Genomic DNA, 26,701 nt, shown 5'->3' with positions numbered 1-26,701 from the left:
GTGGAGTGCCCACACTATTGCTATTTCAAAATAGCAATTTCAAAATAAGATTATTCCTCATGAAATGAGGGTTTATTATTCCAAAATTAGAAGCCCATTATTTTGAAATAATTTTGAAATAATGGGGTTGCTGTGTGGATGCTCGCCTTGTTATTTCAAAATAATGAGAGTTATTTTCAAATAACACTGTAGTGTAGACATGCTCTTAGTGTTTTGATCGTTTATTCTCTGCAAGGTTGTATTCATTTGGCTTAAAAGCAATGGAGGGCAAAGACAAAACCTAAAATAAGTTTGACTAACATAAAGGGGCAACATCAGGGTAGACAATTATACAAATAGCTGAATTTAATGCCTTGACTACTGCATGTTTTAATAGTGTCCATATATCCATAGAATGTTGTTGTTTCTGTAAAGTACTGATATTCCATCTGTAATGAAACTACTTCACAGAAACATGAAAAAGAAAACATCCAACTTCTTAATACATAAAATCCTGAGTGCGCACAAACTTTTCATGGTCTGTATGAACCAAGCGAGGTATATTAAAGTGCCCAGCCATCACAGTGTTTTTAACTTCTCGGCAATAATCATTTTTAGAAACAAAGGGCAGTACAGTATTTAGAAACTTACACCAAAGACCATCGTAATAGTTTTAAGACCTAATCTTTCAAAAAATGCCTAGATCTCTCTAGCTGCAACCAAAAGAGCCAGAGATCCTCTTGACAGCAATAAAGTGGTGGCCATTGTCATGATTGCAGAACTAGCAGCTTTTCCTTCCCCCTTCTCTGTTCTCCCTGAGTGCACCCCCTAACCTGCCAATCTCATATCTTTACCATCTCGGGTAGAATTCCACAGTACCCTGTGGGCTGACAGTGCTTACCCAGCACATCCAGATGGACTTTCTGCTTGCAGTTCTTCTTTTAAAGAGTGCTGACCAACAGTGAATACAATGACTGTTTTTGTTTAACATACAGCAATTTTATTGTATTTTTAATATTGTTATTTTATACTGAATAGAACAGAAAATGAGAGTGCTGAAAACTTTAGAAATTCTTTGTTCAATAAATCCCATTTTACCTTTTCCCACCCCAAACGCAGACACGCTGCTTTATCAACAATAGGGATTCTCATGTCATCTGCCAGGTGTATGTTGAAACACCAGAAAAGGGCATGAAGTCAGCAAATGCAAAATCACTGCTTTACATATATATCAAATATAAAAAAGATAAAGGGAGCCATTTTGTTAAAATGGCTGTAAATAATGTGCTTTGGGGATTCAGTAGTTCTGAATACAGTTCGTCCATTTAAAAAAATATTTTTGTCCACCCGAAAGGTGTGCACACATACAGGAAGACTACATGTGATTAGATGTACTTATCCAAGAAACTACTAACTTCTTCCAATTTATATACTTGTTGCATGTTTTAGTTCATGCTTTACTAATATTCCCTTTTTTGGATTTTGGAAATAATGAGAAGGCTGAAACTTTTATATATTATATTCTTTTTTGACAGGAGCGTCGCAAAAATCAACAGTCAAAATTGCTTCAAAAGCAGAAGGAGACTTCAGAGAAAATTGCAGCAAGGGCATTTGCTCAGCGTTACCTGGCTGATCTCATTCCTTCAGTCTTCAGTAATCTTCGTGAGAGTGGATATTTCTATGATCCTGTGGAAAGAGGTTTGTATTATTTTTTTCTTTATAAGAAGCATGTAATCTAACACATAAAACAATAATAAAATTCACAATTATTTAGTATTTGTTATCTAGATATTTGTTATCATGATTGGGCATATTGGTATTTTTTAAAAGTCAATTTTAAAACTAACATTGCTACTCACTTATATGCAGCTAAAATCATATTTGTAATACCAATAGCTAATAATTATGTTTTATTGAAAAGAGCTAAATTCAATGCATTAAAAGCTTGCAATGTAATTCAAGTGGTAAGTGAAAGTTAATGGGGACATATATAAATATAAGCCTGAGCTGTGGGTGTGATAAAGTGGGACACTCAGCAAATTCAGATTTTTTGAGAATCATTTAAAATGCCTGTTAAAGATTGCAGGTGGTTAGAGGTGACACTAAACTTAGCTTTTAAGACATGAGGATACAGCACTGTTGTACCTATGCTTATCCCTTCAAATAATGGAAGACTTAAGATTCCATGGCTATCAATCTGGCAGCTTTCATGAGCATCAAAAACTCCAAAAAAAAGGATGTACTGATTGAATATTCCCTTTCTGGCAGCTTGGATCATGCTAGAAGCTCATTGATTGTGACATGAAAAGATTAGTCCAGTGCCCACTAGTTTCATGCACCTCAGGTGCATGGTATTCAAACACAGTGATTGGAATGCATTTTTTTCTGGTCCCAAATGACAAGTCCAGAGGGTTTAACAATTTGGCATAATAAATCATGTCAGTTACATGTTTAACTCAAACAATTGTTCTTCCTGTGGGTCAGTCCAGTCATGCATGTGCTGCACTTATAAATTAGGCTAACCCTTTGATCTGTCTATCTCAGAAACAAACACTCAGAATCTTATAAAGACTACTTATAAGTAGAGTGTTGCTGGCAAAAAAAAGAGTGCTGTCAGGTCTAAAAAGAGTCCAGTTCTATAATTCTTGCTTTTTAATTCACTTATACAGTGAAACCAATGTGCACTTCAAATAAGTAAACTGCTGCCATTGTTGACAACTTGTAAGGTATTCCCAAAGTTTTCAATACAGTTCTGTTTGGACTTTTGCTACAAGCTACCTTGTATGATGTGCAACTTATATTTGCCCGAGAGTGCCACTTTTAAGGACAATTACATGCAAATGTTATGTTGCACTGAAACACTGTGTTGAACATAGTGACATTTCATGGTCCCTGAAAGTACATAAATATCTAAGTTTGTATACAGCATCAGTCACTGGGCACAAGCAGACCCTGTGTTCCTTTGTCCAGCTTATCTTCATCTGTCCCTCTGTAAATGCACCTCATTCCATTTTGTTGCAAGCACATCCTTTCCATTTCTAGCCAAAGAGTTTTGTCATGTCCTCCCAGTATGCTTTTAGTCTGCCTGGCAGTCTTTTATGTATATCCTGCAAATAGGGCAAGATATAGGATTGTCTTGGTAAAATAGGATAATATGGAAACACCTTGAACACAGAGAATTAAACAGTTTGGATGGGACAAAGGCCAGGATATAGTCAAATTAAAAGCAGAATTGTTGCTATGCTAAATTGCTAAACCTTGTTGTCAATCAGCTAAATGTAATTTTTCATTTCCAACTTGGGATCTGATTGTGCAAGGGGCTGAGCACTCTCAACAACCACTAAAGTCAGTGGCAACTGAGGAGACTCAGTTCCTTGGAAAACCTGATCTTTATGGGACAGGTGTCTTTAATGCACCAGGTTTCATTCAACAATGAGGAACAACAATACATTATGTGGAAAATAGACCTTAAGGTCCTATAATGTATCATTAATAAAAATACTTTCGCCTTTTTTCTCTCCTCAAATCTTAAAGATGTTGAGAAAGAATTCCTTCCATGGGTGATGGCAGAAGTGGATAAGACATTGGAGAAGAAGATTCTGGGAAGGACAGTGCTTGACAGTAAGTTACAAACTTAACTTTTTTTCAGCCAAAACTGCAGGATTATTGTGAAATAAAGAACCAGCTGACATTTTAACAACAGTTGCAATTGTCCAATTGGATATGGTATTTTACTGTTGTTGTTTATTTAATTATTCTTCAGGTTGGACAATTCCCAGACCTGCTTTACACTGCTGTTTTGCAATTATTGTTCCAGTGAAAAGAATATAAATACCATGCATACTTCAGCAGAACATCTCTACTGGCAATACACAGCATATGAGTAATGCCTTTGACAAGGATTCCTGTTATGTTCAGCAGAAGTAGAGTGGTTAAGGAATATTGTTTTATCTTCTTATTTACATAGTTTATATTTATTTGACAGACAACAAAACTATGTTTTGTATTTAATTTTTCATTGAACAAACAGAATGTTCTTTTGTTCCCTAAACTGAAAAGCGTATACATTGTTTAAGGCCACTTGTTTATAACAAAAGGCCTGTAGCCTCACATGTATAAATTATCCCAACCATGTAGCAATGTTGACATCCTAAATGAAAGAATAACAATGGAAGACAAAATCTTGGTCATGATTGGCTGAAAAGTCATGTGGCTAGTAACTTTACATTATTAATTTTAGATGTAATCAGTATGGTGATCTGGATCAGTGTTAATCAGATTTTTCATGGAGACATCTGCTTGACTCTTCAGCAGTCATATTACTGTGCTTTCCTCTGAATTAAAGCAGTAGTTAATCAGATAAATGAACCAGTCCCTGATTCTTGATTGGCTCATCAGTGCTAAACAGTATTTTTTTAAATGTCTGCCTTTACAGGCAGCAGTTAAAGCACCAATCTTAAACCATGCAATAATCATACACTTCTAATTAATGCATATCAGTATGTGGGATCCCAGATTAGATTAAAATTATTTTTAACATACATTTAGCCTTTCTGGCATATGTCTCTTTGTGATGTGGTGGACCAGGTCCAGAGGCCCCCTGCGGGAGGTCCTGTGGTACTGCCATACCCTGCTCAGAGAAACCATAAAGAAATCCTCCAAGCAGGCTAGAATGACTGCAGGAGAAGCAGCCAATCAGGGGTCAGAAAGGCCCTATAAAAGGAGCTACCCGAGACAGTAATCAGTGCCCCCTGGAGACCTGAAGCTATGAAGACCAGGTGAATGACTGGCTGAGGGAACAGCAGCACCATGGACAACTCTATGTGGCAAGCCTAGTGAGATCGATGGGTACTATGGGTATGTCTAGACTGCATCCCTCTGTCCGCAGAGGGATGCAGATTAGGCAGGTCGACATTGCAAATGAGTCAGGGATTTAAATATCCCATGCCTAATTTGCATAAAAATGGCCACCACGTTTTGCCAACTCTGCACTTTGTCGGCAAAAAGCGGCAGTGTAGACGGGGATCTGTCGAGAAAGAAAGCCTTTTTTGACAGATCCCTTATGCCTCCTGCAAGGAGGCTTACAGGATATGTCAAAAAAGGCTTTCTTTCTCGACAGATCCCCCTCTAGACTGCTGCTTTTTGCCGACAAAGTGCAGAGTCAGCAAAAACGCGGTGTCCATTTTTATGCAAGTTAGGCGTGGAATATTTAAATCCCTGCCTCATTTGCAATATCGACCTGCCTAATCTGCATCCCTCTGCTGACAGAGGGATGCAGTCTAGACATACCCTATGGGATTCTGAGATAAAACCCTGAGATAAGGGTGAAAGACACTGTCTCCAGGAGGGGAAGCCCTGCAAGTACCACTCTCATCCTGAGTGGGAAACAGTCGAAGGGAACAGACTCAGAGGGACACGTAAGAGGGAACCAAGGTGGGCCCCGGTAGATGTGTAGCCTGGAAAGAGTTTTGTGCATGATCACACACAGGGTGTGTGACTTGGAAAGAGGCTGAGTTGCCGAAGAGGCAATTGAAACAGGAAGAGTGCACTGTGTATCTACCAGAGACAATAATAAAAGCTCAAATAAAGTTCTTCACTTCTCATGGGATCTATTTTTTCAATTAATTTTTACTTGAAAATTAATGGATTTACTTCTAAATGTAATGAAAATCTTTGAGTGCCGAATAAATTAAGTGCTGCAATTTTGGGGAAAATACATAGCAGAGAGGGTGAATCCCTGCATTAAGTATAAAACTCAACTCAGTCTTAGCCATTGTGCTATTACTGGCACCTCTATATTTCATTTTCTGTGCTGTTTTACAAATACAAACTCTTTTTATTTAATTTGGGGCTATTTTTTAAGTGTGAGCCCACACTTTGTAGTATTTACTGATCTTTAAGAGAATAAACAGTATTGTTTTGTTGTTGCTTTTTTTTTCAGTGAAAGTGATCTTTAACTATGCTGCTCTTCAGAAATATAATATGTTAAATTCTTCTTGCTTTGGAGGGATCCCTTGCCTTCAATATTTACTATCTTGGGTTATAATGAAAGTGATACTAAGTACAGCTGTCCCTAACTAGAACTGATTCCTGGCATAGCCCAGCAATTATGGAGGAACATTGGATAAGGGAGGGGAGGAATATTAAAACAATTTAACAGAACCTTTTAAAGTAATTGTCTTGAGGTAACTACAACTAATTTGGCTAAACATATATCACAATCTTAGTAAGTGCTTTTCCTCCTTAGATAAAATTTTCTGCATTCACTATTGTATTTCACTATTGTCCTGTGAGTCAATCAATAATATCTGAAATCATCTCCTGCTCTGCCCTATGGTAACTATATTTGTCATTTCAGCATTGATTCGTGAGGTGGTTGAAAAGAGGTTAGATGCATTTGATCAGCCAAAAGCACCTACTCAGCCTGCTGGGCAAACAGAAGAATCTCATCGAGGCTCTGTTCAGGTAGAATCATCACATCAAACAGAAACTCAGGAGCCTGAAACTAAGTGAAGACCAAACAAAACATCAAGTAATCAGGTAATGGCCAATAAACAGTTGGTCTAGTCAAAGGAGGATGTGTTGGTGGCTATTTACATATCTCCTACTCTAGTCTTGGTGAAGGATGCCAAACAATAAGATTAGTTGAAGACCAAAATAATTTTAGCAAATATTGACATAGTTTAGTTTGACTAAAGAAGAAAGCAGAGACGTTAATAGTGGCAAACAAGGATGATGTGAGTGCAGTTCTGTACTGCATTCAGTTCAGTGTTGGGTTTTCATTTCCATATAACCTACACAAATGCAGGTTCTTTAAATTGAAAAATTAGTGCTGCCTGACACTTCATACAAAGGGGCTGTGATGGGAATAAGAAGACTATATTAACTTCACACTAATAGATAGTTTTTAACAAATATTTCTAATTTGCATGTTTTCATGCTGCAGTACAGCATACTATTGTCCTAATATTTAAATCTCAAAGCAGGAATGTAAATTCCTCAACTCTCAATTCTTCCATATTTATTTCACTTTAAGACTCAATATAGCTATCATGACAAAGTCATACCTGTGTCTTGCCTCTGTGAGCAACAAAAGTTGGTTCAATAAAAGTTATAAAAGGTTGTGTAGAATCAGGGGAAAAGGCTTCTAGGTAAAGAGCTGTTTTTCTCTATAAGGGAAATCTTGTGTGTATTTCTGTTTGGGGAGGGGCCAGCATAAGAAAAGGGAGTACCCCTGTGGAAGATAGGAAATGTATTTTTTGTTTTTGTTTTTTCCATTTAAAAAAAACCCTCAGGGCCTAGTCTGCATATATTGCTAATAAACCAATGTGAATAACTGTACTTCCAGAGTAGGACTGATTCACTCCCAGCCCTCCCAACAACCAGAGCCTTGGTGTGATGAAAGAAATGTTGCCACTGTTTCTCACCTGGTATGTTTTGGAGGGATATGTCATACACCCCTTAATATCAGAACATCTTAAAAGAGTCTTCTATGGAAACAAAGAGCAAATATTAAAATGCTAACATGCAAAATATTAATTTTCATTTGGTTTTGATAAGTATACAGTGCTAAAATTATAGGAATTAACTATTTATGTAGAAAGCAATGTAATTCTTTAGTGATTCTTCAAAAGAGAGGACTAAAGTATTTTTCAGCCAGTGGTAAAATTAGAAGAAAGAGTAAATTACATTTGTGTTTTGTCTTTTGTGTTTGTTACAAACAAAGGTTATGAAACTATAAATGCTATCATATAATTTAATTAGGTATAAGCAGTTTAATTTATAGCGCATATCTTTTTAAAAGCTTAAATACATTTGCTGAAAGTTACTCTATTTTACCATTAGGTGTCAGTAGTACCATGGAAACTAAAATAAATGTTATCTCTCGTTAAATATTTTTCTCTTATACATGCGATCCTATCATCTGTTTTCAGTTTCTATGAATGGCTGAGGCTACATGCATATTAAATTGGTAGTTGTAGTTTGCAGCCTAATTCAGGGTAAAATCCTTCATAGCATTGATCCCGATTGTCATGTACAGGCAGTCCCCGGGTTACATGGATCCGACTTACATCGGATCCCTACTTACAAACGGGGTGAGGCAACCCTGCGCTAGCTGCTTCCCCCCAGCAGACCAGGGAGACGCGAAGCTAGCACCCCCCCTCCCCCCCAGCAGACCAGGGTGACGTGGAGCGGCTTTTTTCAGCAGACACCTCAGCTTGAGAATAAAGGACTGAGGGAAGTGAGGTGTGGGAGAATAAAACTGAGCTCTGGAGAAATGTTTGGCTAGTGTTTCCCCTACAATATGTACCAGTTCCGACTTACATACAAATTCAACTTAAGAACAAACCTACAGTCCCTATCTTGTAAGTAACCCGGGGACTGCCTGTATTTTGAGTTGTGTGTGAGTTTTGCTAGAATCTCCCCAGACTTCGCTAACATTGGTTTATGAACTAGACTCATATTACTTAGAGAATCAGTCAGATTTGTTAGTGTATCCCCTACAGGAGGCGATATCTTTTAAGTATCTTTTCTATTACAAAATCCTAATGCTGAAATCTTGATCAAAATTGCTGCATTCCAAATCTGACAAATTGAATATGACTGCAGTGGAAGTGCAAGAGTTACACTTATTATAGGGTGCTTCTGGCACAGTAAGAACAATTCTTGCCCTTTCATTTCTGGTGCATAAGGATCATGGCAATCTAGCATGAACAATGGTACTAGATTCCACATGAACAGTACAGATTTGGTGGGCAGAATTCTGGGCAGAGAGCATGCTGCATCTTGGAAAGTGATGCAGTAGTGACTATTTCTGTGTACGTTTCCTGAGTTCTCGGAGTCTTTATCTACCTGAGAGAGCTTCTACCAATGAAAAGCCTTGTTTCATTCTTCTTATCCACACAGAACTGGCAGAGACTTAAAGCCACAGTCTTTTATCTTGGGATTTCTTTTTATTTATACGGTGACTGGACCTCTTTGGCTCCCTTCCAGTCCTACAGTTCTATGATTCTGTGCTTTCCTATTGATTAATTCAGTGTTAAACGTACCAGGTACTGATGGCAAAAAGCACCTGCACTGCTGCCCAGTGTAACCTGGTACATATTGACATTCCAAGTAGAACATTGCTTCTTAAAAGAACACCTTTGCGTTCCACTGCATCAAAGCAGTTTAATGATTAACTGTGTTGATGAAAATAGACCCACCTTGTCAAAACTCTCACCTCTTGTTCCTCCTCTCTGTGATACTTTGTGCTAAAATAGTCAGTATGTTAGGCCAAATCTTAAAGTGGAATTTTAAAAATTCAACACTAATGGAAAAATCAATATTGCACATTGTATATTCCAAATGATAATTTCTCAGAGTGTTTCATAGTGTGAAGTACCATTTAATGCAGATACTGCCTCATTGACCACTTGCTCTTCAATCTTTAATTGCACGTTACCTTCCCTTCCCTTTGGAATCCTAATATTCTTGTAGCAATTAGATAATTGCTTCATATGCATAAGTCAGACTGAAAAGTGTTTGTTATAGTTTAGCTATCTTTTAATTAAATTTAGAAGTTGAAAATAAGGTGCAGCCAACCAGTCAATTCTCTAGGACTCTCAAACTACAGTTTGAGCTACTGCACATTTGATTGCATGCTACTTAACTGACTGCTCAGTAGATGAGTAAAACACATATGTATGTGTTGAATATTTGAGTTGAAAGCCAGGACAGCAGAATCTTGAGTAGTTTTAAAAGATTGTCTATACAAGTTGAACCTTTCAAGTCTGGCACCCTGGGGTCCTAACCGGTGCCATACCAGAGCATTTGCCAAATCACGGGAGATCAATATTGTCTAGCAGCATTACCCACAATTCCACTACTTACTGGGCTCTTAGAAGACATTGAGGGGTAAATTAGAGCTAAATAATAGCGCAGAACAGTGAGAGACAGGACTGGTGACTGTAAACTTTATGGGACGACAGGAAACTTGGTCACACTCATGATAAGCAGATACCTGGCTCACTAAAATCATGCTGGGCTATCAATGTTGCCAGATCAGAGAGTGCCAGACTAGAGAGGTACAACCTGTACTTCAGTAAAAACCCCTTGGCTGTGTCTACATTGGCAAGATTTTGCACAAAAGCAGTCACTTTTGCGCAAAAACTTGCTGCCTGTCTACACTGGCCGTGAGTTTTTGCGCAAGAACACTGACATTCTAATGTAAGAAATCAGTGCTTCTTGCACAAATACTCTGATGCTCCCGCTCAGGAATAAGCCCTCTTGCGCAAGTGTTCTTGCACAAGAGGCCAGTGTAGACAGGCGGCCAAGACATTTTGTGCAAAAGCAGCCTAAACGGAAAAAAGCCCTAGTGGCCGCTTGGATGCTCCGTACCTGCAGGCAGCTCCGGACTTCCTGGTAACCCGAGCCCCCTTAAAGGCAGATGCAGCCTGCAGAGGCCACGAGGCAGAAGCCTTTTTTGCTGCCTCTGCCCAGAGCTCTGCCACGCGGCTCTGCTGCCGTCCCCAACAGCCACCAGCCCAGGATGGCTTCTCTGGGGGGGAACAGCCACCCGCACCCCCAGCGCAGGAGGCCCCAAGGGGCCGAAAATGAAGGGCCCCATCCTGGTCCGCAGGGGAGCTGGAGGCCCTTCTGGACCTGTGGAAGGAGGAGGAGGCCCTCCATGACACCCGCTCCCATCGCCGCAATGTGGAGATCTTTGACCGCATGGCCCAGGCGCTCTCGCACCAGGGACATCCAGCCCAGACCCTCGAGCAGGTCCAGGCTAAGGTGAAAGAGCTGCTCCTGGGCTATGTCCAGGCCAGTGAGGGCCAGAGGGCAGGAGCCCACAGGTGCCCCCACTACCAGCAGCTCCACCGGATCCTGGGCCAGGCAGCACCCCATGGACCGTCCGTCCCTGTGGACACCTGCAGGCGCCCCCCCGTCACCAGGACCAACGAGGCGGGGGAGGAAGATGAGCCAGCCAGGGGGTTGGAGGACGAGGGCAGCACTGCAGCCCTCCAGGCGGAGGCCCCCTCCGGTAGCCCCGATGTCTCCTGTGCGTCCTCGGAGGCCAGGGAAGGATCCACCAGTGAGTGTTGCACTTTGCACTCACAAGGGCGGGTGGGAGTCAAGCGCCCGGAGGGGGAAGGAGGAGAGAGAGAATGCGTCACTCAGGCCACGTGAGCTGCACGCTGTGTAGTATTAGCAGTATGCAGCACGTGCAACCACGTGCAGCCTGGTGACCGAACGGCACGTGGCCGCGGCATGCAGCTCCAGGGCATGCATGGGACTGTGCTGCTCACACACATTCAGTGGGACCAGAGGGGAAGGGTGGATGCCGGCCAGAACCAGCCAGGGCCCCAGGGGCTCAGGCCAGAGCCCACACCTCCGCAAAGGTGCAGCACACAGAACGGCACATTGTTCCATGCCTGGCTGTGAGGCACAGCCAGCTGTTCCTGGGAAAACCGCAGCATGACAGCCCTGTGAGTGTGGCCCCCACTGAGCCCCTTGCCTGCTCCCGGTGCCTTGGCTGGCCCCCCAAAGGGAAGTCTTCACTGCAGCCACATGTCCCTGGGCTACCGTGTGTGAGGGCTAGCTGGAGGGGGAGGGCGGAAGCGCTCAGGCCGGCCCTAGGGCCACCTGAGTTTTGCTGCAAGGATGGTACACTCCCTAGTCACTCTCTTGGTTCTGTCCAGGAGACATCCCACATGATGGGGATCTGAGAACCCAGACCACATCTGCCATATGTGCTCCCAGGCACTGTGTGGAGATTCATCTTGCTCCCTGTCACATACCCTTGATTAGCCCAAAGCCTCACAGCCTCCACCGGCAGAGAGTTCCACAGGTTAACACAACACACGCGCCCTCCCACCCCCCCCAAGGGGCCAGGACACAAACCGGTGGTTACAATACATGGAGGAGGATCCTACTTCAGGGGTGGTCCTGTATGCAAACATACAACATGAGGGGAGGGGGGTAACTGAGTGGGCCCAAGCCACACTTCTGTGGTGTCACCTGGGCTCAGGGGTGGAGGGCATGGGGTGTGAGGACAGTGGCGGGGCTGCCTGACTGACCCATCCTTTCTTCTGTTCCCTGCAGCGGGACCAAGCAGGAGCGGGGGATCCTCTAGCCCTGCGGCAGCGGCAGCACCCCCAGCCACCCAACCACCAAGCTGGCGGGTCCGGCAATGGGACCAGTTCCTTCCGCGGCACGTGCAGGCCGTCGAACGGGTGGAGGTCGCCATCACGCACCGGGTAGAGGCGGACCTGCAGTGGCGCCAGGAGGCCTGGGGCCCCTTCCAGGCCCAGTGTATGCGCATGGCAGATGCCATTTCCACCCTCACCGCGCACATTGGCCACACCATACATTATGGCATAACATTGCCCCATGCACCCGCCCTCCCTCCCATAGCAATGCCTGTAACCCCTGCTGCTCCTGCCCCTCCTACTCCCACAATGCCCCCTCCTGCTCCTGTACCTCCTGCTGCTGCAGTGGCCTTCCTGCTCCTGCCCCTCCTGCCCACCTCTCCGTGCTGCCTGCCCCGACGTGGCCTCACCCCCATGTGCAGGTCCGCCCCTGCAGAAGCAGTCGCAGGGGTCACCCCTGCCAGCAGTAGCTACCTCCTCCCAGTTAAGCACCTCCTCCCCCCTCGCATCCTACATCTCTCCTCTCCCCATTGTAAAAAAAAAAAGTTCAAACATTGTGTTCCAAAAAAAACTGTGTTGGTTGTTTATTGGGAAGTAAGGGGAGGGGGAGGGAAGGGTTGGGGATGAGAGGGAGATGTAAAGAGAGACAGAGGCGACCCTACTATGGGGCCTGGGAGAACATCTCCATCAGGGCCTCCTGGATGTGCATCCCATCATGGTGTGCCTGGCGGATGGCAGCTGTGCAGGCTGTTCGAAGGCCTGGCCTTCGCCTGCCATCCATGCTGGGAGGAAGGCCTCCCCACTCTGCTCCACAAGACTGTGGAGCACGCAGCACGCGGCCACTACCTCCGGGACATTCCGCTCACCCATCTCCAGATGGGTGAGCAAACAACAGAACCGGGCTTTCGGACTCCCGAAGGCACACTCCATTTGGTTGCGGGCCCAGTTGAGGCGGTCGTTGAACCGGGCCCGGTTGTGGTCTGGCCGCCCCGTGTAGGGCCGCATTAGCCAGGGTAGCAGGGGGTAGGCTGCGTCCCCCACAACACGTGGGCATGGGCACATCCCCGACAGTAAATTCCCACTGGGGGAAGTAAGTGCCCGCCTCCAGCTTGCCAAACAGACTGGAGTTGCGTAGGATGCGGGCGTCATGTGCCCTGCCGGACCAGCCCGATAAATGTCCAGGAAGCGGCTACAGTGATCCACGAGGGCCTGGAGTACAATTGAGAAATACTCCTTTCTGTTTATAAAATGAGCTGCTTGATGCTCCGGGGCACGGATGGGGATGTGGGTTGCATTGGTGGCATTTCAAAGGGACAGCACAACATGGAGCCCATGGTCAGCTGGAGTCTTATTATTATTTAACAGCGCAATTAATTGCTTGACAGCCCTACTTTTAACACCTGTTCAGCAATTACCTACATTTACTACATGCTTCTCCCAGAAAATTCTTGAGCTGAGTTTTTGGTCTAGCAAGCTGATCTTTTGAGCCTCTGTATAGGTAGCCTTCAACTCAGCAGACAGGGCACCAAGGGTTAAGGCCTGCTCTGACTAGGCCTCAGTTTGAGTATTGTGTCCAGTTCTGGGCACCACATTTCAAGAAAGATGAGAAATTGGAGAGAGTCCAGAGAAGAGCAACAAAAAGTATTAAAGGTCTAGAAAACATGAGCTATAAGGGAAGACTGAAAGAACTGGGTTTGTTTAGTTTGGAAAAGAGAGGACTGAGAAGGAACATGATAGCAGTCTTTTAAGTACCTAAAAGAGTATTATAAGGAAAAGGGAGAAAAATGGTTCTCCTTGGCCTCTGATGATAGGACAAGAAGCAATGGGCTTAAATTGCAGCAAGGGAGGTTTAGGTTGGACATTAGGAGAAACTTCCTAAGTGTCAGGGTGGATAAACACTGGAATACATTGCCTAGGCAGGTTGGGGAATCTCCATCTCTGGAGATATTTAAGAGCAGGTTAGATGAACATCTATCAAGAATGATCCAGATGGTGCTTGGTCCTGCCAGGATGGCAGGAGACTGGGCTTGGTAACCTCTTAAGATCCTTTCCAGTTCTAGTGTTCTATGATTATGATTATTTACAGGCAGTCCCCGACTTACATGGATCCGACTTATGTCGGATCCGCACTTACGAACGGGGCTTTCTCGCCCTGGAGGTAGAGGTGGCGGATTGCTACCTGCGAGCTCCGGGGCGAGAAAGCCCCGTTCGTAAGCTGCTTCAGTGCCCCTGGTCTGCTGGAGACCATCTCTGGCAAAGCCTCAGAAGCGCGGGAAACCGCCGCTGCTGCGGCTTCAGTCCCGATGCCTGTGGTCTGCTGGGGACCGTCCCCAGCAGACCACAGGCACCAGGACTGAAGCCGCAGCAGCGGCGGGGTCCCGCGCCTCTGAGACTTTGCCAGAGCAAAGCCTCAGAGGCGCGGCACCCCGCTGCCGCTGCGGCTCTGCTCCCCATTTCCCTGGTCTGCTGGGGGGGGGGCCCAGCTAGTGTGCCTCCCCCCCCCCCAGCAGACCAGGCTTTTGTTTTGGACCCTGGGGCAGAGCAGCTGGGGCGCTGCCGATTGGTCCTGCAGCGCCGCTCTGTGCACTACTGGACCAACCCGGCAGCACCCCAGCTGCTCTGCCCCAGGCGTCCCCAAGGCAGCCGCTGCTGAAACTGACCAGCGCTGACTACAGGAAGCCCGAGGCAGAGTTGCTCTGCCCCAGGCTTCCTGGAATCAGCCGCTGATCAGTTTCAGCAGCAGCTGACTTGGGGAAGCTTGGGGTTCTTAAGTTGAATCTGTATGTAAGTCAGAACTGGCGGTCAGTTTCAGCAGCGGCTGAATCTGGACGCCAGTTCCGACTTACATACAGATTCAACTTAAGAACAAACCTACAGTCCCTATCTTGTACGTAACCCGGGGACTGCCTGTATTATCTGTAGTATTGTAGCACCTAAGACAAGAAGATATGACTAAATAGGCGATTGTACATGTCAAATCTGTTTTTGCTAGGCATAGTATGTCTGACATAGTAAAATCTGACAGTGACCATATCTTACTGAAAATGGGTTTAAGCAATTTACCATAGTTTGTTTGTGTTTAGACATGTAACCACTGGTCCCCATCCCCAATCTAAGAAGTTGGTGCAAAGTGGTCTTAAAATAATGAAGCAGCAAATAAAAAAGGTTGCAGAGTCAGACTCTCCTTTATGTTTAGCCCTGTTAAATTGCAGGGTGGCACCAATACAATATAGGTTTGTCATGTGCAGAAATTTTGTTTATCAGAAAACTGAGAATTTGAATACCTGTAATAGTAGAAGCCGATGTCAGAGGAACTGGAGTTTTGCAGAAGTATGAAGAGACAGATAAAGCTAACAAAAATAATACAGCCTGATATGGGGGCCTGGGTACTGCCACGGCTTCCTGAAAATGATGTCGTGTTCATCTAGGGTGGAGATCAGTGGTCTCACATGAAATTGCTCCACAATCATAATGATTATCACACTAAACACATACTGAGGAGTAAGAAACACCTTTTCCAGTTTCCAGAAGGAAGGGAAATACAAAGCAGTGAGTTGAGTTATTACGAAAGACTGAGATCGCCAAACCCCAGAACGTCAAATTACTATCTTTTGGCAATAGTAGTGCTGATATTTCAAGGGAGGTTTCCACAAGTCCAGGAAACAGTGCAAGACACCTCAGAAATTAATTGAACATTGTTAATAAGTTTTCTTAGCAGGTAGGTTATGAATTATGGAATTGTGTGTTGTATCATGTTATGTAAGTGTTGTCATTAAGTTTGGCTGAGACAGGAAGGTGTAACATTGAGAACTGTATCTTTTAGTATCATAGCTTCACAGACAGGAGGTCTGAGGAGCAATGAGGCAGTGGAACTGATCACTAAATTGAATATTTCAGAATAAGTGGCATTATTCCACAATAACAAAGAGGACGTCTACACTACAAGCCTTTATTTCAAAATAATGTTAAGCTGGAGAACTTCTTATTCTGACTCATGATAACCCTCATTTCATGAGGAGTAAGGGAAGTCAAAGGAAGAGTATTCTTCTTTCGACTTCCTGTTGTGTAGACAGGGCCAAAAGCCGAATTAAAGAAGAAGTCGAAAGAAGAATACGCTTCCTTTGACTTCTCTTACTCCTCATGAAATGAGGGTTACCATGAATAACAGCTACACAGTTGACGTAACTGAAGTTGCGTAGCTTGATTCAACTGTAGCCCTGCTGTGTAGATGTGCCCAAAGTGATTTCTGAACAACACACACCATTGCCATCAGTGGGAACAGGATATTTCCTCTGGGTTCTGTTTCTGGTTTTGATTCTACCTTCCTCCGTGACCCTGAATAATTCTCTCTGTGCTTCTGTGTTTCTCTGTTTCCTAGCTTCATAGGGATATTGGGGTTGGTTCATTAAAATGTGTAATTATTTTTAGATCCTTTGGTGGAACATTATACATCAGTGAAAATCGCAATTTATTATTAACTCTGTTTTTTTTTTAATCTTTATAGGGGTCTTACTGTACCTAAGAAGATTGCTCTTGATCATTTGTGAAAAGAAGATTCAATTTATTTGGGAAATTGTCCCAAGAAGGCAGCAATAAACTGAAGATTTTTATTTTTGCAAAGTTTTAACAGGCTTTATGCTTTATATCCTATAAAATATACTTAAAGACTGGTTGCATGATTATAAATATAAATAGTGTTTAGTATTAATCCTTTTCACACTTGGATTACTGTACAGAGAGTTAATGAATTCACTATATCCATTGCAGTAATATGGGGATATTGTCTTTATAAGTATCATATTTCTTAAGAAATCCAAAGCAAATATCCATTGCAGATGTATTACATCTTATTCTTAAAGTCCATTCTGCATTTTCCCTGTTACTTAACAAATGCTGAAGTGCGTACATGCATGCACAGCTGAAGAAACTAAAGCAAGTTCACTCAACTCTATAAAGATGTATTGCCAACTTCAGTTTAAGCAAATGGCATTTTTTTAAAAAGAAATGTGACTAAGTGTGCTTGTTTATGGTGCTGCAAAACTAACACACTTATCAGTAAAGTCAGCTTTGGGTGTTTCTCTGCCCAACAGTGCTTGGCTTTTTACCCTGTAATGAGGGTGGAAATTATTTTGGAAAGTTATAAGAAAATTACAATCCATCTTTGTTTCCAAGGTCAATTGATGGTACAGTGACATTTCTGCTTAATTTGTATTTGTGAATACAGTATATTTAACTTTTCAGATTGAATTGGTGAAAAAATACATTATGATGCTGCAAAAATTCTCCCATGATAAAACTTCTACAGTTCAATATAATGATGTACCGTTCTCTTTGATCCTAAAGTCTGGAACGATAAGTGTTCTATTATTGACTGCTAATAATTTGTGCAGATTCCATCCTATTTCAATACAGTACTGGTTTAATGAATCCTATGAAAATTCACATAATGGAAAACACCTGTATATGCTATATTTGAACTAAAAAAAAAATAGCATCCATTTCTGATTCTCTTCTTGTGAGTAGCTATAGTGTGGAAGAGTGACATAATTTGTTAGGGCAGCCAGCCAGCCTTCCCTGTTTGAATGAGAATGTTCTAAGTTAACCCTTTCTAGGAAGTAATACTGATCTTTATATAAAATCTTGCTTTCCACAAACACATTTCAATAAAATATCATCGACCTTTAATACAAAAAGTGCATTATTATAGGTGAAATAAATTAATCTGAATGTTTAATTGAATAGGATTTTAACACTATTTTCCTGGATGTAGTGAACACACACTTTCTGAACTTCACTATATATAGTGTCCAACTGTACCTGTTTTCAGTTGCTTATATCTTTGATCCTGTTTTCAGTTGCTTATATCTTTGCCAGACTTGAACTGTTCAGGCTGAAATTCTACATGTCATGTCTGCTTCGGGCTCCATTTTTTAAAAACTTTCAGCCAAAGCAATTCAGCTACTTCTGAGAATGAGACTATTGAAATACATATGGTTTTGCCCATATTAAAAATACTGACAACTTATTTTGTTTTAGAAATCTAGCATCCCCAGACTTTGAAGCAAGGGCTTGAAATTTAGAAGAGGGTGATTTTTCTGTCAAGGAGTTGTCTTTTGCTGTTTCTGTGAAAGTGCTCAAGTTATAAGCTTATGAAAAACAGCAGTTTGCACAGGCTCAGAAAATTCCAAAGATTTGGTCATCACTGAGTGTGATACAATCCAGAGCTGAGCTGAACTGTCCCTTCAGTTGCCACCTTAAGTTGCTGTGGGCCAGGCTAGATTCAGGTACTGAAATTGAGAACACAGATTCTCTCTCTACTGTGTTCTCCATGCTGGGCCTAAACAACATAGTAGAAGAAGCTACCTGATTTAAACACTGAGAACAAAAGAGCCAGACCTGGGGTTGTCAGGGGACAAAACTAGGACAAGGAGTCCTGAAGAGGAGAAAAAGATGATAGTTATATCATATGATGATATCACTTTTTAAATTCCATTTACATTTCAGGAGGATGTTAAATAGTAGCTAGTAGAGTCAGACATTTTTAAATCAGGAAGTCCATATAACTTGCATTCAAGAGTTTTAAAAAAGCTGGCTGAGGAGCTCGCTAGACCATTAATGTTGATTTTCAATAGGTCTCGGAATACTGTGAAAGTTCCAGAAGATTGAAAGAAAGCTAATGCTGTGTAATTATTTAAAAGCATTAAATGGAATCACCTGGATAATTATAGTCCTATCAAATAATGAAGTGGCTGATGCTGGACTTGACTAATAAAGAATTAAGGGACGGATGTATAATTAATGCAAGTAGTGTGGGTTAATAGTAAATAGATTCTATCAAATAAACTTTAAAGATAAATTGTATTGTGAAAGATGAGATTAAAAGTTTGGCTATAAAGAGAATAGTGTTGATATTATACACGTAGACTTCTATAAGGTGTTTGACATCTTAGTTATAAAAACTAGAATGATATAAAATTAACATGGCATACATTCAATGGATTAAAATAATAGGTCTAAAATCATAATAGTAAATGGGGAAACATCATTGAGTGTATTTCTAGTGGGGTTTCACAGGAATCAGTTCTTGGTCTCATGCTATTGAACACTCTTATTAGTGACTGAGAAGAAAACATTAAATTATCTCTGATAAAGTTTGCAGGCAATATAAAATTGGGAAATGGTAAATAATGAAGAGGACAGGTCACTGAGTCAGAATGATCTGCACCCAAAAAATCCATTTTAATATGATTATATGTAAATTTGTATACATCTAAGAACAAAGAATGTAGGCCACGCTTCCAGGATGGGGGCCTCTAGCCAAGAAGCAGTAGTTCTCAAGATTTGGGAGTCATGAGGGATAATCAGCTGAACATGAGCTGCTAGTGTCACAATGTGGCCAAAAGAACCAAGCCAATCCTGGGATGCATAAACAGGAGTATCTTTAGTAGGAATAGAGGTTATTTTACCTCTATATTTGGCACTGGACCAACCACTGGTAGACTATTGTGTCCAGTTCTGCCCATAATTCAAGAAGGGTATTGATAAGTTGGAGAGGCCTCAGAGCAGAGCTATGAGAGTGATTAAAGAATTGGGGGGGGGGAAGCCTATAGTAATGGGCTCAAGTTCTCTCTGTTTAGCTTAAAGGGGTTAAGCTAAATAGATAGAACGAACTCCTTGGGCCTATCACTATGGGCTTTTTTCCTAATTCTTTTATCATTCTCATAGCTCTGCTCAAGCTTCTCCAGTGTATGGTAAAGAGATGACTTGATTACAGTCTATAAGTAGCTACATGGGGAACAAATATTCAATAATAGTCTCTTCACTCAAGAAGAGACACATATTATATCATCCAACAGCTAGAAGTTGAAGCTAAGTAAATTCAGACTAGAAATAGGGCAAAACATTTTATTAGTGAGGGGAATTAACCACTGGCCCAATTTAACATATAATCACAATGGTCCTTTCCACCAACTGAACAGGACAGTGCCCAAAAGCAGTTGACTTTGGACCTGACAGAATGAGGGGGTTCAGTCTCAGAAGTAAGGGTGGTGTCAGTATACATTTTTGTGAAACGCTACAAGGGAAACACTATGGATCTTAATATGATATTAACATGAGAACAGTGCATTCCTAAAGCAACTTGTGGTGTATGAGCACTTCTAGCTCTTTGACGAGGCATTTAAAAGGAGAAAGTCACATATAGCAGCACAAACATGGAGCATGTTCTTAAATCAGTATCTAGGAAATGCAGTAAGATGAACATTGGGTAACCCAAGCTAAAGCAGAAACCAGGAGTTCTCTTCTCCTTGCCCACTATAAACCTTAGCTCATCTGAGGAGAAATGAGCTGAACACAATAGATATGTCTGTAGATAAATTTGTATGTTTAAGAAATTGCACATGAACATATGAAAATATTTCTTCTGTACAGCTGCCAAAGTCACTATTTGCATGATTATCTGCAATGCAAATAAAAGTTTCATAAAATAATTTCGCCTCAATGGCAGGACTGACTTGCAGAACTAACTCCTACAAATATTTTACCAATTACATTTTAGTCTGTATTAACGTCTACTTTCTGGATTATAGCTTCTATAAATCTGTCATTATCTTTTCTAAAGAAATGCTGATTGAATGACAATTGAAGGGAAGATGCTAATTACTTGATTTTTTTTCCAAATTAAAAACAAATTGCCCTTGACTTAGGGCATCATAAACAACAGAGGTTATTCCATCTGAGACAAGAAATGTCAATCAGTATTAAATTTTAATTGGGCTATACAATGTGCTTCCTAGCAAAATTATGTTTTCACTTCACCTCTGCTCTGGGAGTAAGTTTAGTTTTGGGGGGCTGCTTTGCTGAATTAGGCTTTTTTAATACTTTTGAAAACACCAATATTATACATGACAACTCTCAAGACTTTATGGGGAAGGATTTAAGGGGTATTCAGAGGAACTGTGGAAACCTCTGTAAAATATAATTAACTAAGGAAAAGTGCTGTACCAAAACCAGTAGCTGTTACCAAATGTCCTCAGTGCAGGTCCATTTCCTGAAGACTAATATTGGGACTTTCCTTCCTTATAAATCTTTGGGTCTGGAAAGTATCAACAACTTGTACAGTGGAATCAGCACCAGAATATTTGTGCATCGTAAGTGTCTCCTTTGGTAGCAAAGTTGGATCAGGAAATGACTCTTTTGAAGAACATCTGTTGCACAAAGGAAACCAAACTGTATCTGACTGTTAATCTACCACACACTAAATAGCACACATTGCACTGAGCAGCTGGTACCACTAATTAGGTCACTCTGGTCCTAAATCTGCATAAGGAATCTATCGGAAAAGGCTTTCTTTAGCGATAGACCAGCCTCTAGACTGCCGCTTTTCTTTAACAAAGCTCCATGCCGGAAAAAAGCGGAGGCCATTTTTATGCTAATGAAGCACGGAATATTGAAATCCCTACTTCATTAGCAATTTTGCCCAGCCTAATCTGCATCCCTCTGCCGGCAGAGGGGTGCACTCTAGACATACCCTTAATTAAATTATATGAATTAATTAGCTTGAAAAAAGGATTATTTTGGACTGGGAATATGGCATACCATGTGCACTAAACTGCAGAAACAGGCTAGGATATCAAAAAGAGGCTCTTCATTAACCCACAGCAAAATCAACAGCAATATTCACAACAACCCAAGTAGAAGGCGGTGGTAACTGGCAGTCTCCTATCATCCTATGCTATTGTAGGAGAGAGAGCACGAGGAGACACAGTACAAAGAAAGGACTATGACTATTCCTTTAAAAATATGGAGAGCAAAACACAGGAATTTATAACCAGTTAGAGAGTAATCATTTATTTGTACTTAAATACTGACTTAAAACATTGCATCCGATAACTGAATGGATAAGGGGACATAAATACATGTGACAGGAAAGCCAAATCATTGCCAACATATATACAGGGGCACACATAAATGATTATGTTCTTTTTGCTTGCTTCAGACTTTCTTTTGTTTTTTTGGTGTGTCCTGGAATACTCCTGAAACATGCAAGTGCTACCCATTCAAGAATAAAAGAAACATTTAAAAGACTCCCAATCTTTTCAGGGGACTTTTGCATTTAGAAATGGTTTGCTTTTTCGATGTGAAGTAAATAAACAATTGAATAACTATACAATTTATAAATTTAAAAAACAACAAATGATCTGGTAAGACTTTATAGACTAACCAAACATGTAGATGTAGGGTTGCCAGGTGTCCAGTTTTGATCCAGACAGTCTGGTATTTGTGCTTTCTGTCCAGGAAACAAATTGAGAAAATACCGGACATATAGATGTCAGGTATTTTCTAATTAAATAAGTTTTATGATTATCATTCACGAGTATCAGTACGTAGTTGCGTACTGCCTGGCTGGTAGACACGCTCACACAGCGTGAGCGTATCTACCAGCCAGCCAGTACGCAACTACATAGTGGGGGGGGGGGGGGCGGGATGGATTCCCGGAGGGCGAGATGGAATTCCCGGGGCCAGACTCACCCATCTGCGCAGGACCGTGCACAGGACGGGCAACACCCCAAGATCTGTGTGTGACCGGGCCAGACCCGCTTCCTGCCGGCTGGTTCCCCCACTCTCAATCTCCCCTGGCCAGCCCTGCTCCCCACCAGCCAGTTCCCCCTCCGCCCCCAGATCTCCTCCTGCAGCTGGTTCCCCCTGCTCATCTGAGATCAACTGTGTCCAGAATTTTTGTTGAAACCAGATGTAGATGGTATCATGAGTTTTCGTGGGCACAGCACACTTCTTCAGATGACCAGTGGGCTGTGCCCACGAAAGCTCACGATACCATCTACATGTTTGTTTTGTTAGTCTATAAAGTGCTACCAGACCATTTGTTGGTTTTTAAGTTTATTCTGTACAGACTAACTCGGCTACCCCCTGAAGCTTCTTTACAATTTATGTTATTTTGGATAATTCCAAGGTGCTGTAGAATGCAGAAGTGTAGAATGTAATTACTGATGTATTTTTAAGGCAACTTTATTTCATTTACAGGTGACCCCCGCATTTACGACCTAATTGGTTTCTGTAGAATCATCGTAAGTCAGGGTGTCATAAGTTGAACCCTTATTTCCAGCAGAGGCAATGTTATAAATGGGGATTCTTGGCCCGCTTTGCCTTCTGGGAGTTGTAGTCCACAGCACATTGAGCTTGAGATGCCACACTGGGCTGGAGCAGGGCAGCCATAGATGCAGGGGGTTGTAAGTCGGGTGGTCATAAGTTGGGAGTCGCTTGTATTGTAAATATTAAATTTGTTATACAAAATCACAGCCATTGAAAGCTGCAGTTCCAAACTTATTTTATATGGCAGTGTTTCTCTCGAAGTGGTTTCACCTGCTAACTGATGGCTCCAGTGTGTTTACTTACCGGCGCTGCAGCCATGGAGCCTCAAGGCTCCCATTGGCTCCAGTTTGCCATTTGCAGTTAAGGGCCAGGCTACCACTGTTCACTACAAACAGTGAACCGGAGCCATGAGACTCCATGGTTGCAGTGCTGGTAAGTAAACACACTGGAGTGGCCAGTTAGCAGGTTTCTCAGACCACTTTGAGAAACACTGATATATGGGACAGCAGCATGAGCTTTCTGCCCATGGTCTTTTGGGAAATGTAGTTTATTATTTATTTTTTTAATAGATATAGATATATATATATATCTCATAGAGCTGGAAGACATCTTGAGAAGTCATCTAGTTCAGTCCCCTGCCCTCACAGCAAGACCAAGTACTATCCCTGATCAATTTATCCCAGATCCCTAAATGGCCCCCTCAAGGATTAAACTCATAACCCTTGGTTTAGCAGGTCAATGCTCAAACCACTGAGCTATCCCTCTGTTCTGGTTACTGGTTCTGAAACAGGGAGGCTACGTCTAGTTTGGCATGATTTTCCAGAAATGCTTTCAACAGAAAAGTTTTCTGTTAAAAGCATTTGCAGAAAAGAGCGTCTAGATTGGCACGGACGCTTTTCCGCAAAAGCACTTTTTGCGGAAAAGCGTCCGTGCCAATCTAGACGCGCTTTTGCACAAAAAAGCCCCAATCACCATTTTCACGATGGGGGCTTTTCTGCGCAAAACAAATCTGAGCTGTCTACACTGGCCCTTTTGCGCAAAAGCTTTTGCGCAAAAGGACTTTTGCCCAAACAGGAGCAGCATAGTTTTTCCGCAGAAAGCACTGATTTTTTACATGAGATCGTCAGTGTTCTTGAGGAAATTCAAGTGGCCAGTGTAGACAGCTGGCAAGTTTTTCTGCAAAAGCAGCTGCTTTTGCGGAAAAACTTGCCAATCTAGGCACAGCTGGAGTGCTGCCTCATCCCTTAGATTAAAGCGCTTTCCATCATGCAGAGGGTTAACAGTCTGGTTCACTGTCTCTCCGCACTCCCCACCCCAACCGTTGTGGTGCAAGTTGCACCTCTTTAGTCCAGCACCGTTGGGACCTGACTGGTGCCAAACTAGAGAAATTGCCAATACACAGGAGATTAGTATTGTTTGTCTAGCAGTATTACCAACACTTCCACTGCTTAGTAGGCTCTTAGAAGACATTTAGGACATTTAGGAGTAAATTAGAGCTAAATAACAGCACAGAACAGCGAGAGCCAGGACTGGTGGCTGTAAAAAGCTTTATGGGACCATAGGAAATTTGGCATCAGTCATGTTAAGTGACTAAAATCATGCCAAACCACAAAGGTTGCCACACTAGAGAGTGTTGGACTAAAGAGGTTTTACCTGTAGTGCCTAGAAGTTCCAATTATGGCCTGGGACCAGGGGCGGATATAGGGCAGGGCGAATGGAGCAGCCGCCCCGGGCCCCGTGCTTCAAAAAGCCCCGTGCATGCGCATGGCGTCACTGCGCATGCCCGTGGCAAAGAGGGGCCCCGCAAAATTATGCTGCCCGGGGCCTCGCAAAACGGTCATCTGCCCCTGCCTGGGACCTGACTATGTTAGGTGTACATACAAACACGGAACAGAGACAGTCTATGCCCCAAAGAGCTTACAGTCTAAATATAAGACAAGAGACAATAGGTGGTTACAGATTAATACAGCAGAGCACAAGGAAACTATGAAACAAATGTGCAGTTATCACATGACCATCTGCCTGCAAGTACTGTTGACAATGAATGGCTAAGAATGTGAATGGAAATTCTGATCTAAATTATTGTAGACATAAAGCAATCACTTACATTCTCTAAATAAATAGAAACAGCAAAAATATAGCCTAAAATTTATAACTAAAGGAAACACCTTAAAATGTTTTGTGCAGTGTATAAAATCATTTGATCACAGTATATGATCTTTTACATGATTATTTCTGAAACAAGAAACAAAGTGCATTCTTTCCTACTTCATAAGGAATGACCAGACATCCTAGAGGAAGTATGTGATCTGATACTATGTCAGTGGGGCTATCTTCATGCAATTTAATTGGATAGGTGAAGACTAAACAGAGAGGAGAACTTTCAGATCCATTTGGGATGAGAGATTATGGGTATCTCCGCCCATTAAAAGGGCTGATTTAAATAGCCACTTAGATAACCAATTAGTACAAATAGTCAATTTACCGAATCTTTAGGACTGGAAGATAAAGCAATAAAATCTCACTTCTGCAACGAACTCTGCCAAGGAACAGAGGTGCTCCCACTCCTGGAAGGATGGGGGCTTTGTCATTAATCCAAACGAAACCATTTTTGATTGCTATCTAAATTCAAATTAATGGGAGAGGAGAAAACGAAAATAAGATGTATTGTTTCACTACATTTCAATCGCTATTAACAGCCAATCTAATATGTATATGGATTCACGTTATGCAAGATAAAACATTGCCAGGCACACACTTTTGCTGAAAGATAGGGTGCTGGCTTCCCTTAAAAAGATTTTAAAAAAATAAAGCTCTTTAAGAGAAGGCAAAAAGTAAAGTTAGCTGAAATGAGCCATCCTGCCTATGGGAAAAAATGATTCAGGACATAAACCAAAACGCAGCCAGTTTCTGCACATCTGGAAACTTCACTCCCCACCGTGCTACCTCCAGGAGGGGCTACCCCCAGCAATAGCCGTGAATGGAGAGAAGGGCTGTGGCTATAATTAGCCGCTGGTGATTGTCTCTGGGTTACTCACCCAAGTAACACAATGTTATGGGCATAGTTACAGTATCACACCGGGACATCCGGCCTGGGGCTATGGCTTATTTTAAAGGCTGCGTTCCAATTGCATGAAGAGCAAGCCCGGGGGCGCTTGAGCAAGTCGCTTTAACCCCCCACCAGGTAGGGGTGAGCCACCTACCCCAGCCCCTGACGCACATCGCCGCCAGCTCACTGCCGGCGCCTGGCAAAGCGCTGCTATTTATAGTGAGCTATTTTAATCCCGTTCGCTCATTGGCCGCCCCGGCTGGGTGACGGCACAATCGCACCCAGGGCAAAGTTAAGTTCCACGCCCCTGCCCCTCCCTCCCTAGGCGAGCGGAACGCGCCGGGGTCAGGCGGTGTCCTGGGAGCGGCGCGAGCGCCTGCGCGATGGCCAAAGAAAGCAGCGGCTTTGGGCGCCGAGTTTGCAGGACAGG

The 26,701-nt window shown here is 42.5% G+C and overlaps 1 protein-coding gene and 1 long non-coding RNA gene across 4 annotated transcripts in view; one reads left to right on the top strand and one right to left on the bottom strand.

Moving 5' to 3' along the window:
* Positions 1–19,004, top strand: part of RSPH3 (radial spoke head 3) — a 30,064-nt gene extending 11,060 nt beyond the window's left edge. The window contains exons 6-9 of one of the 3 annotated variants that reach the window (XM_075924550.2): positions 1,515–1,677; positions 3,514–3,600; positions 6,338–6,519; positions 16,618–19,004. In XM_075924550.2, coding sequence (XP_075780665.2) covers positions 1,515–1,677; positions 3,514–3,600; positions 6,338–6,492 — 405 coding nt within the window. In that variant the 3' untranslated portion in view covers positions 6,493–6,519; positions 16,618–19,004. The other 2 variants (XM_089777312.1, XM_089777313.1) reach the window with 2 other exon arrangements.
* LOC112544476 (uncharacterized) lies at positions 1,529–26,488 on the bottom strand. The gene is made up of 4 exons (XR_003087791.3): positions 26,426–26,488; positions 25,708–25,844; positions 7,407–7,469; positions 1,529–1,665 (listed from the first exon to the last, which is right to left on the bottom strand). It is a non-coding gene; the product is annotated as an uncharacterized LOC112544476 (long non-coding RNA).
* Between the last annotated feature and the right edge of the window lie 213 nt (positions 26,489–26,701).

The sequence above is a fragment of the Pelodiscus sinensis genome, chromosome 3 (assembly GCF_052426305.1).
Source record: "Pelodiscus sinensis isolate ZL-2025 chromosome 3, ASM5242630v1, whole genome shotgun sequence".
In the NCBI taxonomy this organism is placed as follows: Eukaryota; Metazoa; Chordata; order Testudines; family Trionychidae; genus Pelodiscus; species Pelodiscus sinensis.
This window is presented reverse-complemented; position numbering and strand designations above follow the sequence as displayed.